The sequence below is a fragment of the Amia ocellicauda genome, chromosome 13, assembly GCF_036373705.1.
Source record: "Amia ocellicauda isolate fAmiCal2 chromosome 13, fAmiCal2.hap1, whole genome shotgun sequence".
Taxonomy (NCBI): domain Eukaryota; kingdom Metazoa; phylum Chordata; class Actinopteri; order Amiiformes; family Amiidae; genus Amia; species Amia ocellicauda.
Genome location: NC_089862.1, coordinates 37,462,182 through 37,480,244, shown reverse-complemented (window position 1 = coordinate 37,480,244; position 18,063 = coordinate 37,462,182). Strand labels below are relative to the sequence as shown.

The 18,063-nt window shown below is 49.4% G+C and overlaps 1 protein-coding gene across 28 annotated transcripts in view; it reads right to left on the bottom strand.

Moving 5' to 3' along the window:
* Positions 1 to 18,063, bottom strand: part of LOC136766930 (ankyrin-3) — a 144,274-nt gene that overhangs the window by 20,061 nt on the left and 106,150 nt on the right. For 14 of the 28 annotated variants that reach the window (XM_066720841.1, XM_066720848.1, XM_066720840.1 and 11 more), the window contains 15 exons: positions 15,578 to 15,719; positions 14,203 to 14,305; positions 14,006 to 14,109; positions 12,500 to 12,535; positions 10,108 to 10,332; positions 8,170 to 8,268; positions 7,343 to 7,497; positions 6,984 to 7,195; positions 6,299 to 6,503; positions 5,432 to 5,528; positions 4,627 to 4,855; positions 4,349 to 4,474; positions 4,070 to 4,192; positions 3,688 to 3,720; positions 994 to 1,015 (listed from right to left, as the gene is read on the bottom strand). In XM_066720841.1, the coding sequence (XP_066576938.1) occupies positions 994 to 1,015; positions 3,688 to 3,720; positions 4,070 to 4,192; positions 4,349 to 4,474; positions 4,627 to 4,855; positions 5,432 to 5,528; positions 6,299 to 6,503; positions 6,984 to 7,195; positions 7,343 to 7,497; positions 8,170 to 8,268; positions 10,108 to 10,332; positions 12,500 to 12,535; positions 14,006 to 14,109; positions 14,203 to 14,305; positions 15,578 to 15,719 (1,911 nt within the window). The remainder of the gene's footprint in view (positions 1 to 993; positions 1,016 to 3,687; positions 3,721 to 4,069; positions 4,193 to 4,348; positions 4,475 to 4,626; positions 4,856 to 5,431; positions 5,529 to 6,298; positions 6,504 to 6,983; positions 7,196 to 7,342; positions 7,498 to 8,169; positions 8,269 to 10,107; positions 10,333 to 12,499; positions 12,536 to 14,005; positions 14,110 to 14,202; positions 14,306 to 15,577; positions 15,720 to 18,063) is intronic. The other 14 variants (XM_066720836.1, XM_066720862.1, XM_066720861.1 and 11 more) reach the window with 6 other exon arrangements.

Sequence of the window (18,063 nt, the reverse complement as noted above, 5' to 3'; positions counted from 1 at the left end):
CACACTGGACACGCACACACACACGGGACATGTAAGCCAAGTTATTTCCATGCAAAGCAAAGGCGCTATATTATCACTAAGGCCTGCAGCCTCCTGTGAAGAGTATCAGTGCTTGGTATGTGTGGAAATACCGCCCAATAATCCAGATTAATCCAGATTTACACAGACTGACCTCATACGTGCGTCTATGAACACACTAGGGCAGGAAAGATGTAAACGCTGAGATAATACAGTGTGCAGCATTACTCCTTTGGGTGAGGTTTCAGTATTTATATAAATATATGCTCACACCTATTGATGCATTTTGTGTGTAGGGTGATCTCATTTATCGTCCTGTTACTTCATTGATCGGATCTGTCTTTATCATAAGAGGTTCACAAGAGGCACAGACCTTTGTTGGAACAGATCGTGTGGAGTTTTTAAGATAATTGCTTTGCAAAGGCGTCTAAATGACAACCAATGAGAAGACGGTCAATCGCATCGTCTTCTTTTACTTTAAACGTGTTTTTTTAAATCTGGATGTTTATCTTAAACATCACCACAGTATGGATGGTGTGTAAATGTGTGCATGTGGTCAGTATCCCTTTCGAACTCTGCAGCCTCCTGAGCGAAGCAGGGAGGTGCTGGGAGACGTTAAAGCAGATACTGGCGCTGCTGGAAGATGGGGGTGACAGTTATGCCATGGAAGTGGCATAACCTCTGGAAAGGTAATGTAACCGACAAGACAAACACACAGAACTTAAAAGGTCTCTGAAAAAGTGCGTCAGCCACGGCAGAGCTCTGGGGATGCTTGAAGGACAATGAACTGATAAATGTCCATCTTAGCACTGCATTAGTCTATATCATCAACAACATGTCAGATACGGCATCATTTAACACACAGGTTTACTCTTTAAAGGGCGTTAGTAAATACAAGACAAGGGAAGTTACTCAAGTTTCCACGACAAACAAAATTAAATCATTCTGCACAATATTTATAAGAATAGATCTTACATTTCTCATGCGTCCTGTTGGTCTGCAAGAAAGGAAGTCAAGAGAGAGCTTACTTTCAGACATTTCACACATATTGACTCAGTATTGGCTCTTATTATGCAGTGAGAAGTATAATATGGTGCATCAGACGACCTGCCACCAGTACAGATGATGCTGGTGATGTCAGTGAGTGCCATTATTACTGGACAAACTGTGCAACACCGGCCTAAAGGGAACCAATTCACCTTTAAAATATATCGCAGCCTCGGCTATTTTAAGAAAGTGAGGTGTAGTCATTAACAACGAATACCACTCAGATTTGCAGATTTGCTCACAGTGAAGCCTTTAGGACTAGATTTGCCTTTGAGCATCCCGACTGGATCTCAATGTTTTGACCAGGCTTTTAAAAATGTGTTTTTGTGTATGTGCTGTGCTGTTTTTGATCTGTGCAGCACCCTGACGTGCTTTTGTGTATATGGGGCGCTATAACACAACTGACTGATTAAGTGACTCACATGTCCTGCTCCAGATCTGCTGCTGAGTCTGGGAGTTTGTCATGTAAAGCTGAAGACTCAGACATCAGCACAGTCATCTATTCCTACATCATCATTAAACCCCAATGTGTTTTCCACAGTCCCACATTGATATCAGCCTCAATAAAGTATCTGTTGAGTTTACCATACTCCTCAACTAGAGATCAAATATCACCCATCAATGCCTACATTAACAGTCTTTATAGTTTAATACAGTCGATCAGTGCTTGTTCGGCATGTTTTGTAATCTGAGAGACAAACACGTTTCAAATAAGTGTTTCAATCTACATGGCTACAAAACTCTACAAAAAGTGATACTTTGTGCACCGTGTCTGCAATGCAACTGGCCCATTGTGTGGCAGTGTTTCGCATCGCAATACTGCCCCCTGCAGGAGGGGCTGGGCCCCTGCACCCATCGCTAATGTACCGTCAGTTTCATCCACACGATCAGTGTCGTCAGACCGAGATCATCTGCCTGAAACAGCAGAGAGACCAGAGGTCGGCGCATCACTTCTCAATGTTCTCACTTCTTGACTAATTGATCGAGGTCATGGTCTGTTTTTTCTGGAGTCCTGGGATTTCACAGATATGACATGCAAATCAATCTGCATTTCTAGTGGAGGATCAGCATGAGCTCCAGTCCACAGTATTGTGTGTGTAGCTGCAGCTGCTGGCTTCGTTAACGCTTGCATCAGTGCAGTGGAAAAGCCCAAACATTATAGTTTCACTGGGCCCATAATCAGCCACGGATCAGCACGGCCAGCAGCTGGGGAAATTAAGTAGAGGGTCATTAATCCTCATTCTAAACAGTGTCAGTAAATCTCCGTAACTTTCCCTTATTTTAATTTAAAGTTTGCTTGATGCCATTTCAGAGAATTAAATCATGATTTTTATGGGAATCGAAACGTTTGTTTAATCTGAAAAACATGAGAGCAGAGATGGGACGATGTGACTTCGGACTGGACCGAATCAGAACCGTGACCCGTGAATTGTAAACTACGACGTCATCCTCCATCGTATTTTGATTTATAAACAGGATGAAGTGGCTCCTCAGAAACTGTGATAGGATACAGACTTGTGCTTGGCAGTCCACCGGAAGGTCACAGTTTGGATTTGGCCTTTCTCTCAGTCTCTATCGTGTGACCTTGAGTGACGTACAACACCCCCACCAGCAGAGGTCAGTCTTGTCCATGTTTTGTCGCATCAATTAAGTAATTAAAACCTCCAAGTGGTGGGTAAAGAATCCAGTTTACCTGTTAAAGGTGAATTATCAATCCACTGGCAATAATGAAGTCTACTGATATAGAAACATATTTCTAACCTCCTCTCTGTGTGTGAAGGCAGTGTTTTGAGTGAAGCTATCGTGTCAATATGTTACATTAGCAAGCAGTGACAGTAATTGAAAGATATGAAAGTATATGTCAATGTGACAGCAGCTCCGACAGGAATTCCTTTGTGTGTTGAGCACAAACACAAACACACTGAGATTTCAACCACAGATCGATGTTTATATTTCCTTCTAAGAAGACATAAAAATATAAACATAATATAATCATATAGATTGTTTTTTGGGGCTTTAGAGACAGGAGAGAATAAAGTGAATTACAGTGAATTAATGTTTATTGTGACCGTAAAGAAAATAGAAGAGATATTGTCAGTAATGTGTGAAGTGTGTGGCTTCCTTGTGGAGGCTGCTAGGCCAGATTAAAACTGACCCATCGATTGTAATTCTATCAGTCTTTGTGAGATGTCAAAACACCTTTTCGAGTCTGAATGAGATGAACAGAGTGATGAAAACCGAATCCTTATAATGCAGTGTGTGTTGATATACACTGCAACACAGAAACACTGTAGTACAGAGAGACACTGGATACAGCATCGCACAGCCAGGCCGAAGCAGCAGCGCAGACCTAAACTGATCCAGTACTGATCCTCTGCGCGGCTCTCGGGTTTCAGTGGCAGGCCTTGGATTTTCACCAAAGCTAAGCTGAATTTCGAGATGGTGCCTCGACATGAAGCTAACAGTGCAGCAGGGACATGTCACACAACATATTCCAACAGAAATGTAGACATTTAGTTTGGTCAGTGTTGGAACCTGAGCTGCTCAAACTGCTGTGAAACGCAGTGCGTGTGAACAGAGACACAGTGTGCGAGACCCGGGGGAGACCGGGGGGGCAGTTACCTCTTCCTCCTGCTCCTGATCGGAATCGGACTCCTGGGGTCGGAGAGAAGCAGCGCAAGGGAAAGAGCAAGCAAAGCAGAGACCAGTTAGAGTTTCCCCAGCCGCGGGGGGACAAGACACAATCCAGAGCATTAATAGAGAGCATTAGAGGCGAGTTAAAGGCACAGCAGTACGTCTGAGGGAGGAGCAGTTCTGGGGGTTATCTGGCTGTCGTCATGCACTACATTTAAAGATCTCAGAGAAGGAAGAAAGGAAAAGAAACAACACACGCACAGTATTACAGAAATCATAAATCGGTCAGAACGAGACTATAGACGGGAGCCTGTCTGTTTCGGCTCTGTGAAGGCAGAGCGAAGCGTCGCGTCTGCAGGGGTTTCCTCACCTTGGAGTAGGCAGGCAGCGTGATGTTGAGGTTGCAGATGGCGCTGTGAGCCAGACTCCGGAAGGACCGGGGCTCCTTCATGAAGGACAGCCGGCCGCAGGGCTCCTGAGTGCTGTCCCGAACCTGTAAGTGCCAAAACACACGGACTGAACAGGCTGCCGGCAGAGCTGCGTTCCTGACAGCATCCTCAGCACTGAGACTGCATGGCATGAATGAATGTATGGATTTCAGCCCCACAGGTCAACCGGACCGGAGCGATTATCTAGACGGCGCCCCCACCTTGATGAACAGGGCCAGGCGGTTCTCCTTGAAGGCAAAGAAGCTGAAGAGGTGGTGCTGGCCGCTCTTGGTCAGCGGCACCAAATTCCCAAAGCAGTCGGCGTAGATGGGCTTCCCCTCCAGGACCTGGGAAGGGCAACAGTGAGAATGAAAGCCTCCGCTGCGTAGTGGAGGGTAGTGAAGTGCAGTAAAATGCAGTGTGATGTAGTGCAGTGCAGTGCAGTAAAGTGCAGCCTAAGCAATTTTTCAGCCCTCGTCTCTGGACCGGCCCCCCTCACCTCCACGTCGCGGCTCCGCGCCACCTCAATGAAGTTTTCCTGCTGCTCCAGCGTCTTGTCCACCTTGTCGTCGGTCATGCAGAAGCAGCGCAGCCGCGCCTCAATGGGGTCGTGCGACTTGGCGAAGATGACGAACTTGGCCATGTAGGGAACGCAGATGATCTCGCGGTACACCTGCGTCGCGAAGCTCACCGACTCCTGGATCTGCCGGCAGTCTATCAGCCAGAACCTGTTGAGACACGGGACAGGACGGGATGGGACAGAGGCACAGTTACATAAGAACATAAGAACATAAGAGAGTGTCCAATCGAGAGGAGCCCATTCGCCCCATGGTGCTCGTTTGGTGTCCATTAATAACTCAGTGATCAAGGATCCTATCCAGTCTGTTTTTGAATGTTCCCAAATTGTCTCTTCAGGGGAGTTTGTTCAGATTGTGACGCCTCTCTGTGTGAAGAAGTGTCTCCTGTTTTCCGTCTTGAATGCCTTGAAGCCCAATTTCCATTTGTGTCCCATCCCACCCTGTCCCTCCGAGGAAATCCCCTCTGTGTTCGGTAGCAGCTACATGAGGCTCTAATCAGTATTGTTCACAACTTACGATATTCTTGTGCTACAGCAGCAGTCCAGGATGTAAACAGTGTGGTGTGTCATATTCCCAGGTGAGGGCCTCACCCTCTGTCAGAGATTAGGATGAGAACAACGCCCTCACCCACAGACTTACAGCTGTCACAAGAAACACTTCGAAAGCACTACGCAGTGCAGTACATGTGTGTAGAGGAGCTGTGTGTCGGCCGTGTGTAGAGGTTACCTTGCCGACACGTTAGTGGTGAAGGATACACAGTCGTTGATGAAGGTTAAGGGCGTCGTTCCTGTGATGTCTTCCCACTGCGCCGGGGTCGTCCCACCTGCAGGGACACAACAGCACTGTCTGTGTTCAGAAGAAACACCTGGCCGGTACCATCTGAGCTGCCTAAGTGCTAAACCCTCAGCACTTCATTCACAACACACACAATTGTGCAGGGGTCTGCTGTTTGGTGTGCTGTTACTCCTCACTTGGTTATCAGCAGCTCACATTCCTTTCTTGCAACGTATTATCTGCAAAGTACCTTCCAATGCAACTGGCAATGTAGAGGTTAATGATTATTATTCATGAGTATTGATTATAATAACGATGAGGCTTAGTTTAGAATGCCAATGAAATCACTGCTAGGTATTAGAAATGACCATTCAGACACTGTTTGTAAAATGTTAAGGCCCCTTGGGCGTATGTCCCAGAGGGGATATAAAAGCTTCGTTCTGTCTTAAAACTTTTGAAGAACAGTGTTATGCTAGCCTTTTGAGTTGTGTGTGTCTGCTGTTCTTCCCATGCACGTCATAAATTCTGATTAGAACTCCCGACTCCAAAACTTTCTTCCACCACACTGATTAAAGGAAAAACCTGAATAAATGAGTGGAGGAACAAAACAAATGCAGATGCCTCCAAACAGGTGTACAGCATGATACAATTAAGCAATTAACATCCTATCATGCTCTGTGCATGTATACAAATGCTGAGCAGGCCCAGCTGACCTCGATTTTGGATCAAGATGGCAAGAGGAAAGGATCTAAGTGACTTTGAAAGAGGGGTCATTATTGGGGCACGAATGGCAGGAGCCAGCTGTGCAACGGAGCGTACCGGTGATGCTGCAGAGCAGCCGCAGGGTGGGGGTGTCGCCGCCGTAGCCGTTCATCGTGCCGTCGGTGGAGGACTTGGGCACCGGGATTGTCATGGTGATGGGCTTGTGGAACTTCCTTCTCCGTGGCTCCAGGGTCACGATGGGGCTGAAGGTCGCCTTGTTGCCCAGATTCTTCCTCACCAGGTCTACGTTCATGGGCTGGGACTGAGGGAGAGAGAGAGGGAGAGGGAGAGAAGTGAGGGTCCAGGTGTGGACAGGGACAGTGCTGTTCACTCATTCCCACTGGTTTCTCAATGGTTTCATGCATCTGGTCTTGCAATGTAAACAAACTAACAAGAAAACAAAACTGACACAACAAGAGTTCCAGCTCCGGAACGTTAGAACTGCACTGGCAGACATGACACATATGTGTCCTAAATGTGTTGTATATGTTTAGGTTGCACAGCCTGTGTAACATTGTCAAGGGCGGCTTGAATTAACTGAACATCAGCAGAGGCATGCTAGGACAATAACCTTTAGACTGAATCCTCCCAGTGGGTTTTAATTCAAAATGTGTGATCATAAATAATGCCAGCTGGCAGTAGAACTCAGGCATATAGACTAACTGGATAATCTCCACCCTGAGCACCTTAACGCCCTGCGCTGCGCCCCCTGCCTGGGCCGGGCCTGGATTCGGACAGGTACCTGCAAGCCGACGCGGATCCTCTTGGTGAGCGCGCCCTCTGGGAACACGGCCTGGACCTGCGGCACCACGGTGCTGCTCAGCACGCCGCCCTCAGGCCCGATCAGGTTGCTGTCCTGCTTGATGCGCGACACGACGGCGAAGTACTGCGGAAAGTCCCGGGTGATGATCCGGCAGATCCGCTTCTTCTCCAGCTCCTCGGGGGGGTCCAGCTCTGAGCCAGGCGGGACACAGCACAGTCAGAGGCATCGACACACAGAGAATATAGCTAAGTGGACACACCGTGCACGTAGCCAGTGAGGACAGAGTGCGTGTAGCCAATGTAGACGCAGGTGAGCCCAGGTGAGCAGGGGTGCCGTACCTTCGTCCATGCCGTTGAGGATCTCGTTGAGCTCGTCCTCCGTGTGCTCGCAGTGGTGCTCCTTCCAGCTCTCACCCGTCTCGCTGCGCAGCACCACCAGCTCCCGCTCCCGGCCGCGCAGCGCCGCGAAGTGTGGGATCTCCACGATGACCGGCCTGCGCCGTGGACAGTGGACACAGTGAGGACTCGCCCCGGCCGCTCCCACCCATCCCACCACCACCACACGCCCCGCAGCCCAGGGTGGAGAAGCCTGCGAACAACCCAGCCTGCAGCTCTGGGACGGACACTTTGCATGGTCTGGTTTTATGCTACAGAAGCAGCAGGACTCTGTAAGAAGCCCAGTGAGCCGCACCGGTACATTTCCACTGCCGGTGAGCAAGACAGAGACCCAAGTCTGTATCCTGAGCACCGCAGATAATGTATTTTTGAAACTAAGAGGTTCTTCCAAACCGTTTAAAATTAGCAAAGGCATGAAAGTGGGTCGCTACACATCTGTTTCAGGCTTAACAACACCTTGGAGTGCGGAGGACAACACAGACACCGATGCCTATGGGAGTATCATGCTAAAACTAAAGAAACAAAACCCACAGCAAACCCGTGAAGGTGGACACACATTGCACTACGACACACACAGGCAAACCATGAGAGACGGGAGTTGCTAGGAACTGTCACAAAAATAAATATCTCTATATGTAAAATAATAATAATAAAACCATATTGAAAGGATGTCGTAAAGAACAAAAGGGGACACACACAAAACAAGGATATTACAAAGGGTCAGGCTAATGAGGTCAGCATCCATGGATTGTTTTATATGTCTCTCCTACCCCAGGAATTTGGTCCCAGGCGGCCCGAGCTGTAGGATTCTGCTAACCAAGCTTTCGCCCTCGTTAAGAGGCGGGGGGGCAGTAGGGAGGTGCAGTTTACTGAGTCAATCCAGAGCAGCAGTGGAAACAGAGAGAGCATAAATAATACAGACCGTCCTCATCAGTGACCGTGAGCTCTGAGCGCCTCTCAGAGACGACACACTCCCGGGTCGCCCCGGGGGGCAGGCGGGGCTCGGAGGCACGGACCGCCAGAGAGATCCGCAACTGAGGCTAACAGCGCCCCCCCGCCGGCCCCTCGGCACAGACGGGAAACAAAAAGAGCTTCTCTTTGCCTTATACCCCCCCACACTGCCCTGCTATAGTCTGTCTTTAGCGAGTGACAAGAGCTGTCTCTGTGCATGAAGAAACATGTCTTACAGGGAATAATATTTAAAAAATAATCTAATCTAGGAGCAGAAAACAAACTGTCATGTACAGGGCTGTAATACAGGAGCATAAAATACTGGCTTTTCTAATGCATGGGATTTCCTGTCTGGCTTTTTCTTTTTCCCAAACCGTGCATTTAAATAATATATACATTCCACTATTCCGGCGCTAATGTTTTCATTAATTCCACTAGTTGTTGCATTAACGAGGGTCACTTCCAACATGATAAAGCAATCATGGAGCAGTTTTCTAAGTGGAAGCCCACTTGTAAAAACAGTAAGTTCAAGGGGTAAAGGTCAGAGTTCAAAGGCAGCTCCTGCGATCTACAGAGAGTAAACACAGATCCCCCTTGTCGGCCTGCGGTCCTCTGTGTGGTTCTGCTCAGACCAGCGGGAGTCATGAGACGGAGTCGAGTAACAAGTTAGTGTGGATGGGGTGGGGGTAGGGTGGGGGTAGGGTGGGGGGGAATGATGGACACTGAGAGGGGGAGAGATGGGAGCGACAATCAACCAGCATCAAATCCCCCCCACTGTGGAGAAGCACCGCAGGACGGCCGAGCAGAGCCGGATCGCTAAGGGATCTCGAGGGGGGGCTAGCATTACTTTAATAACGGAAACGTGTCGCCGCCAGGGTGTGGAGCGGAGAGGGAGTCCGACAGACTTCCTTCACTGCCCGGGACAGGTGGCAAAAGACCCCTGTGGCTGTTTTCCCAGACCGTGAGCAGCAATAATCCTGAAGTCCCTGGTGTTACTGCAGGTGCTAGCGTTCACCTAGATCTGCGAGACCTGAGCCTTGCATATCGACTGATGCTGGGGTTCCCTGATGCAGCTCTGCTCTCACCTGGCTCTTACACTCGCAGGGGGGGCGCTGTGGGGAAACTGGACTGTAGTGGTTTAATGCAACCGGACACAGCAACGCAAACTCACACAAAGACACTGGTTTTGTGAGGCAGATGGAAACCTCACAGACTACACCTGTGGCATTTGTGACTTTATTTCCGTCACATGAGAGGTAAATGACCGGTCCGAGATTCACCCGGACATTTCCGGCTGGCTGTACCCGGTGTACCCTCTGTGATCGGTCTTTATCCATAATAAACTGCACTTTGCCAGGATTTGTCACATTGTATATGTTCAGGTTCGGTTCTCACACAGGAGAGGGAGCTGACACTACGTGCTGTGACTGGCGAAGTGTCTACAAGATGTCGCTGTGTCTAAATTCCCAAAGTCTTCCATCCAGGACTGATTAGAGTTCACGAACCGGACTAAGAATAAGTCTACATCTACATGCTGACGCTGTTTAAACAAGAGAGAGGATGTGTAAGACCCCAAGCCCCTCAAACAGCTGGCAGCAACAGCCAGACTGGCAGCGTTATAGGCAGGCAGTGCAGAGGTCAGTATGAGAGTGTTAAGGACAGGCTGTACACACCGGTCAGTACAACAGTGTTAAGAGCAGGCTGTAAACCGGTCAGTACCACGGTGCAGCGGTCGGTACCCGCGCTGAGGGACTTACCCGAGGAACTGCGCTCCGGACGGCCCCACCTCGATGAGCCGGCTGGCCAGGCCCTCACCCTCCACCATGGGGGGCATGGTGGCCAGGCGATGGCGCTTCACCAGGCGGCAGGTGACCCTGGTGGGCGCGGTGCACTTGCGCGGGGGGATGATGATGCGCAGCCCATTGTGACGGCAGCCCCGCATGGCCCCGCCCCGAGCGTCCACCATGAAACTGACCAGGAAGCTGCGGACACAGAGAGAAGGTTCACATGCGCCACGGCACCCCGGAGAAGACCTGTCCCAGCCCCGCCACCACTCCCCACCCCAAAACACACCCCACTACAGCTCTATCCAATAACCACCCACCCCGAACACCCAAACCCTGCACTTGGCGTGTAGAAGACCGTTATACCGTCTGGAGGAACTCTACGTTTCTTCATGTCGTTCCTTTGACGTCTCACCTGGTAGCAAGGCAGGACAACAGGCAGCAGATGGTGTGTGAGAAGTGTAAAGCTGCAGGTCAGAGACAGACGGAGGGGAGAGCTGTCCACCTCTGCCCATCTGTCCAATTAAACCTGTTCTCTTAATCAGGTTATCTACTTTAGAAACTGTGCACGCCCTGCAACAAGACCAATCCCAGCTCACCTACGTACAGGCGGGGAGGACACGTGGCCAAATACACTGCTGGCAGTCTATAACACACGGCAATGTGGATTAAGACACGTTGTATTTGTTTAAATAATGATCAGCCACTTAGAGATCAATATGTGAATCTATCAGCCTGCTGTCACTGATGAACAAGTGACTTAAATCCGTCTCCACGCACTTAATGTGATCCTACAAACAGGCAGAGAGACCAGCGCCCAGAGCAGCGCGTCACACGGCTGACGGGCGGACCTGCCGACACACCGTCCTGCTACACAACGACAACAGCATCGTTGAAGCGTCCACTCAACACCACACTGAACACACTACTTGAGTAACCAAACCCACCTTCTCCAGTTAAACAACAGGTCCTGGATGTCTGATCCCCCTCAAAAAAAGGCACTTACACATTCTCAACACTTAAACAAAACACCATCATCACACCCTTGTTTTCTCCCCTCATGCAAAACAAGTTAAAAGCACAGGAGGCACTTCTGAAGCACAGCATGCAGCAAGGTCAGGTCAGGTCAGCTCAGGAGATGAGTCCTGCACAGCCGCCCCCCCACCCCATCTCCACACGGCACACACACCCCCACATGCACACGTGTGTTCCAGAGTCCCATGTGGTGCCAGATCGTGACGTCACATACAGTACACTACGTTGTCATCAAGTACCACAAACAGCAAGAAACACGACAGTCAGCACCAGACTCGGCCGTGTACCCAGAAACACCGATGGCCCCATGATTGACTGATTGACAGCACTGGAGGAGACTGAGGACGGATGGAGCCCACAGCGGCCGTCTGGCACACAAGCGGATGCAGTTGAGATTCTTTAATGCACCTGGCGCTGGTTTGCACGGGACATAAATCCTGGAAAGCTCGAGTGCTGCAAATGTGATCAGATCGCTTTCCAACATGTCCAATTGGTCCCTACGTCGCTTGACAAAAGCAGCAATGGCTTTGAAGACAACCCTGACGTACACGGGGCACCAGGGTGCAGCTGCACCAGTCAGCGGAGGAGTGTTTAGGACACAGATCAGCCACACTTTCCAGTCTGCTCGAGGGCGATGCAGCACAGAAACACATTAAAGAATATTTCTGAGAAATGTGTACATGGCCAGTGTAATGCTTGGAGACGTTTGGGGTTGGTTACAGTTCCCAAACTGAAGGGAAGAGGGGGACACGGAGCATTCATTAGTTAGTAACGCTTTGCAAGACACGAGTTCTCAAAATAAACAAAAAGGTTCTGCTTAAGATGCTTCAGGACTCTCCGTGGGACGCTTTTACTGCTGGAGGTGAATTTGGACCCGGTGCCTGAGTGTTTGTAGGAGGATTAGTTTCTTATTATTGCAAATAATTTAAATGATGATATATACAGGTCGGCCAAATTCGCAGCTGTGTTGCAAGTTCTTCAAACGTAAAAACGGAAAAAACAGATGTTTGTAATATCGTGACATATGTATATATTGGTGTGTGTGTGCGTTTCAGTGCAGCAGGGAAGACAACGTCTGCCGCGAATAAAGGAAAGCCCTCGTGTCCTGACTGACACAACAATCGCCCGGGACGTGATTGAGACGGCGGTCAGGATCTGAGGGGAGGAGAGGCAAGAAAAGAGCCCCAGAGCCGCCCTGAAGCATCGCCAGCGAGAGGGTTATTGAGAGACTTCCCAAGAGGCAACACAAACCAATAATGACTGAAATAAAGACGAAATAAACAGACAAGCAGCCCGAGACACTGAGGACAGCCACGGTGCAGAGGTTCACCTGCTGTTGTCATGATCGAGGCACGGAGTGGAGCGGCTGAAAACAGAGCAGACACGGAGTCACAGCAGGGAAAGGAGAGCCGGGAGAGAAGTGTGCGTGTGCGTGTGTGTGTGTATATGACTGTGAGTGTACGCGTGTGCGTGTGTGTGTGTGTGTGTTTGTGTGTATATGACTGTGTGTGTGCGTGTGCGTGTATATGACTGTGAGTGTGTGTGTGTGCGTGTGTGTGTATATGACTGTGAGTGTGTGTGTGTACGTGTGTGCGTGTTCGTGTGTGTGTCTGTGTGTGTGTGTGTGTGTGTGTGAGTGTGTGTGTACGTGTGTGTGTGTATACGACTGTGAGTGTGTGTGTGTGTGTGTGCGTGTGTGCGTGTGTGTATATGACTGTGTGTGTGTGTGTGCGTGTGTACGTGTATACCACTGTGAGTGTGTGTGTGTGTGTGCGTGTGTGTGTGTATACGACTGTGAGTGTGTGTGTGTGTGTGTGTGTGTGCGTGTGTGTGCGTGTGTGTATATGACTGTGTGTGTGTGTGTGTGCGTGTGTACGTGTGTGTGTGTGTGTGTGTGTGTGTATACCACTGTGAGTGTGTGTGCGTGTGTGTGTATATGACTGTGAGTGTGTGTGTGCGTGTGTGTGAGTGTGAGTGTGTCCGTGCGTGTGTGTGCGAGTCACTGGAGGAAAGGCAAGAGGGATCAGAGAAACACAGAGCCCAGGTTCAGCCCCAGTGCAGCAGGCTTCTGCGGGTCACTAACACCGGAAACGCAGTACTGTGATTGGTTGTGACGAGCGATCTGCCTCTTTGATCAGAGAACCTGCGTCCCTGGCCTTCAGGAGCTGCCGAGTGTGAGGGCTTGTATACAACAGCAGCTCTTCAGTGAGACTTTACATTTCTTTAGCAATTTCGCTCTTTATCAGATGCTCATTATTTTGGTGCTCCTGGAAAGACTCCTGCTGAGAACAGAGAGCCCGTTTCCCTTGAGCTGTCCGGCACTGTGTACAGGGGACGCGAAAGACTGCTGCACTGGAGCTGCGGGGGACCGGCTGCTGTGAGACACACGTTTGTGTCCCTGATGGGCTTCCATACATTCAGCTCTGAGAGGGACAGGAAGGCAGGCAGCTCCACTCGAGAGAAAATAGAGAGAATAATCAGAGCGTCGCACAGGGCACTCGACAGCAATGCCTGCTGCTCCTGACTTTGCTAGCTGCTCGTTAATTATGTAAATAGGGGGAAGAAATTAAGCATGCGACACATTTAAATTAGTGGGGGTGGGGGGGCAGATTACCTCTCTCTATTGCTGTTATTTTCTATTAAAGGCACAAGTGGCGCACAGGACAAGTCAGGAAGAGGACATTAGTGTGAGGAAATGGCTCTCGTGACCCCATCCGTGACCCGGAACTGCTTTACGAGAGGAGCCCCTCTGAGCGCTTGTGGGAACTGTAGGACTGTGTCAGTCAGTAAAGGACGCTGGGAAACCCCCTTCAGAAGGGGATGTGGGGGCACCTACCCGGAGTGGATGGGGCTGGAGGACAGGGCCACGTTGTCCAGGTCCTCAGCGCCCAGGCTCAGGCGGTACACGTCCTTCTCCGTCTCCCTGGCCAGGGCGGACACCTGGCGGCACACGCACACAGCGCTCAGACACCAGTGTCACGGAATGAAAGCGGAAATAGAAACGTGAACGCCTCGAGCAGCGGCGGGACGCACCTGGTGGTTGGTGGCCGAGATCAGGCTCTCGAGCATGGGTCCGTCCCTCAGGTAGGAGGCGTGGCTCGGCGTGTGGGACCTGTCGGAACTGAAGGATCGCAGGCTGATTGGTGGGCAGGTTGCCGCGGAAGCGCAGGGATGAGGAAGTGCAGGAGGTGGGGGTGCATGAGGGAAGAGCGGAGAAACACGGGGCCGTTAGACAGGGATGTAACTTCCAGGAACGGAGCGGCGGAACCAATCAACAGCCCCGAGAGCGACCCGAGTCTGTGCACCAATTAATCAAACCGTCTGAGACTTCAATCTCCTCGACCCACACGAGGCTGTTTATACATTTTGGCCCTGGAAGATACATGCGGGGGGGACATGGAGGACGGCTGCCGATCGAGGGAGATGAGCAGGGTGGTCCCGGCTGGTGGGGGGGGCAGTCAGTGACAAGCAGGACGCGAGCAGGTGTGTCACGGTAACAGTGTCACACAGCTGATCCGCACAAAAGCAGGGATGGACTGGACTGGAGCAAATGGACACATTCATCCAGCGTTGCCAAAGATTTCTCTACTAGCTCTACTTCACACACACACACGCCTACAAGCACACGGACACAATATCTGCTGGAACGTATTAGCCATTGCACAAAAAATACATAACAAATGTTCATTTCTACAGTAAAGACCCTGTGAGAAGATAATCTAATGACAGGGTTTGCAAAATATTCTCTGTAGCAGCAAAACCCCAAAATAAAGGATTAAAAGGATTAAAGGACAGGCGGTCACTGTAGGCTGCGGTTCATTCTACATACCTGTGCACACGACTGCGAAAGCATGATGACAACAGAGAACAAACAAACGCCACAGTTAGTGGACACAGATACACAATCACACACACCGTTATTCAAGGTCAGGGCCAGTGAGACCCACCAGCGCCTACAGATACTACAGAGACCCCCCACGGATACGGGGAACTGGCCCCCAGGACCGTCCCCTTCACACAGCACTGCCACTACAGCAACATACACATATAATAACAGGTCAGTCTCCCTGCTTCTGACCTGCTGTGGACAGACTCTGCTATCAGGGAAAAGCAGATTGGATTACTGTTCTACACAATAAAACACACACAGACATGAAAACCACGCCTTTTAGTTTCCTTCCTCTGAGACTCTGATCTCTTTTCTCTGTGTTTACATTGTTTCTGTGAGTCTTGTCTGTGAACTTGCAGTTCCTGGTCTTTTATGTGCTTCTACTCAACTGCAGATTTATACACAGATATATCTCAGTCCATAATCCTCTCTTTAGTGTTGTTAAAGGTTGTGGAGGCCATGTTTCAACCGCCCAGACCTCTGCAGTAACTCCAGCTGTGTGTGTGCGTGTGTTCACACCTGTCAGACCGGCCTCCGTCCAGGCTGAAGCGCAGATAGTTCATGCCGTCCAGGTACTGCCCCGGCAGGGAGTCATCGCCCAGGTCCTTCAGGTCCTCCGCCCTCAGGTACTCCCCCCCGTCCCCGGTCATGGTGTCGTCACCTGGGACACAGGCACAGAGAGAGAGAGAGAGAGAGAGGGAGAGGGAGGGAGAAGGAGAGAGGGAGGGAGAGAGAGAGAGTAACTCAGAAGCCATGACAGCTGACAGTGAGCAAAGAACTCGAAGCTCCCAGCCGCTCAGACACTCTCTGTGAACGTGATACGGAGGAAAGCACTGCGGAGGGATGTGGAGGAGTCCTCCCAGTTCGACCACAGAGAAGGTCCCTCTGGTTCCTCTGGTGCATTTCTATTGTTCAAGGAACGGCGCTGCCACACACAGAACTCCTCCTGTGATCTCGTACACAGCAGAGCTGCTAGTTTACAGGGCCCGGACTGCAGCCAGCACTGTGTGGACTAGAGGGCCCGGATTCGAGTCATGCTTTATCACCTTCAGCCCGATTGATGAACTGTAAGGAGGCCCGTGTCTTACACTCTACAGAACACTTCATATCATGACCTGGGCCGCTCAGAGAAAAGACACATATCACAGTGTAGACAGACGTTATGTGCTGTACATGCAGTGCATTAAACCGCACCCTAAGTGCAAAATAGAGATCTGGGCCCGTATTCATAAAGTGTCTGAGAGTGATGAATCGGTCCTAAGTGCCTGAAATATCTGAGGGTGATGTCAATTTGCTGCTACTTTTACTCTGAGGAGTAAAAGCTATTCATAAAGATTCTTTAGAATTAAAAGTGGACTAACTCAACCAATATTTCAGAGACCTCATGCGGATCCCTAACTCATTAGGAGTTGCGAGACGGCGGAATAAAAATCCATGAGGGGAAAGTGTTACAGCGGTGCGATGATGAGATATTGAGATAGATCAGACAGAAATCGAATATTGTGTTACTGAGCCGCCTCTGTCAGAAATGCGTGTCTGTCAGCAGAGATACAATATTGCGGTGTCTGGCCACAAGGGAAATGCAACAATGTAGCAGTGAGGATTTGGGACCATCATCACAGCCATCAATAAGCACAATTTCCAATCAGACCATACTGGCATTAACAGACCCAAGATCGTTGACAGTTCACGGATTTCCCCACGACAAATACCCCCAAAACAAGCCACATTCATAATCAATGATTATGCCTATATAATCAATGCTAGCCTAAACAATTCATAGTCAGTGCTAGCCTATATCCATCAAGGGTCTTACACCTATTCTATATCCGACTATTTGTTAACATGACTTAAAGTAAAAAAATAGCCCACAAAATGAATGAAAAATGATCCACTCATACAATAGATATTCATAATAAACTGTATGTGTGGAGACAATGCATGATAACTTTAATTTGTAAAAGAAAAATGTCCGAAATAGTGAGTCGGTGTAAAACCCTTCATGAATAATAAACCCGTGTTTCCACCTGTGGACAGTTTCCTCTGTACAATGGAAGGATAAGTGATCAAATTTAAGATGTTTTATGTATATTTGTGATTATGAATGTGAAATGAATCTGGCATTTTAATTCCATATTACGTCCTCGTAATGAAGGAATGAGGGGGAAACACTTTATTGTGTGTCAAATTATAAACAAATTTAGAAGCTTTTCGCTTCTGCTTGTCTACATGTGATCTCGTGTTTTATATTCTTCAAAAAATGAAGAAAATGCGTCACAGTGAGTTGTATTCTCACCTAAACTGTTGTGAAAATTAGCTAAACGTTTCTCCTACGATTGGATCCCACTCCCAGCTAATAGTAGGTGTAAGAGACTTTATGACTGACTTCTACCTCCTACTCTAAGTGAGGAGTAATTTTACTCCTAAACTAACTTTCAGTGTGATTCTGAGATGTTTTATGCATACGGGCCCAGGCCCACAAACGCTGGTCATGAATATTGCTTAGTCTTAGTATGAAATCAACTGATATACATATTAATGCACAGAAAGTAAATGACGGCTGATTGCCGAGCCTGATGGCTACGCTTGTCAGATGAAGGGACGGTACTGCAGCCCTGTGACTCATCCTCCTGCTGCTCATGCTTGAAGCTACAGGGGAGGTTGTCACGTATGTCCTTGCCTCGGTTCCCACAGGACCAAGCAGGCCTGCGTTGTGAGTGATCGCATCGGACAGCATTTTAGAACAAAAAAAATCTCTGATGAAAGATTTCAAAACCAGATGCACAAAACACACACAAACACACAAGCTGCTAGGGTCCTGTTGTGCACTAAGGTGCTGCACTCTCTGGGCTCACAAGCCTTCACACAGCAGGTCTGAGGCGACGCCAGCGAGGGCACAGCTCCTCACAACACACACACAGCCTCTACCGCCTGACACACTCTGACTGAAGAGACTCTACAGCGCTGGTCTCACTACCGCAGGGCTGGAAGTCACTACTGCCACA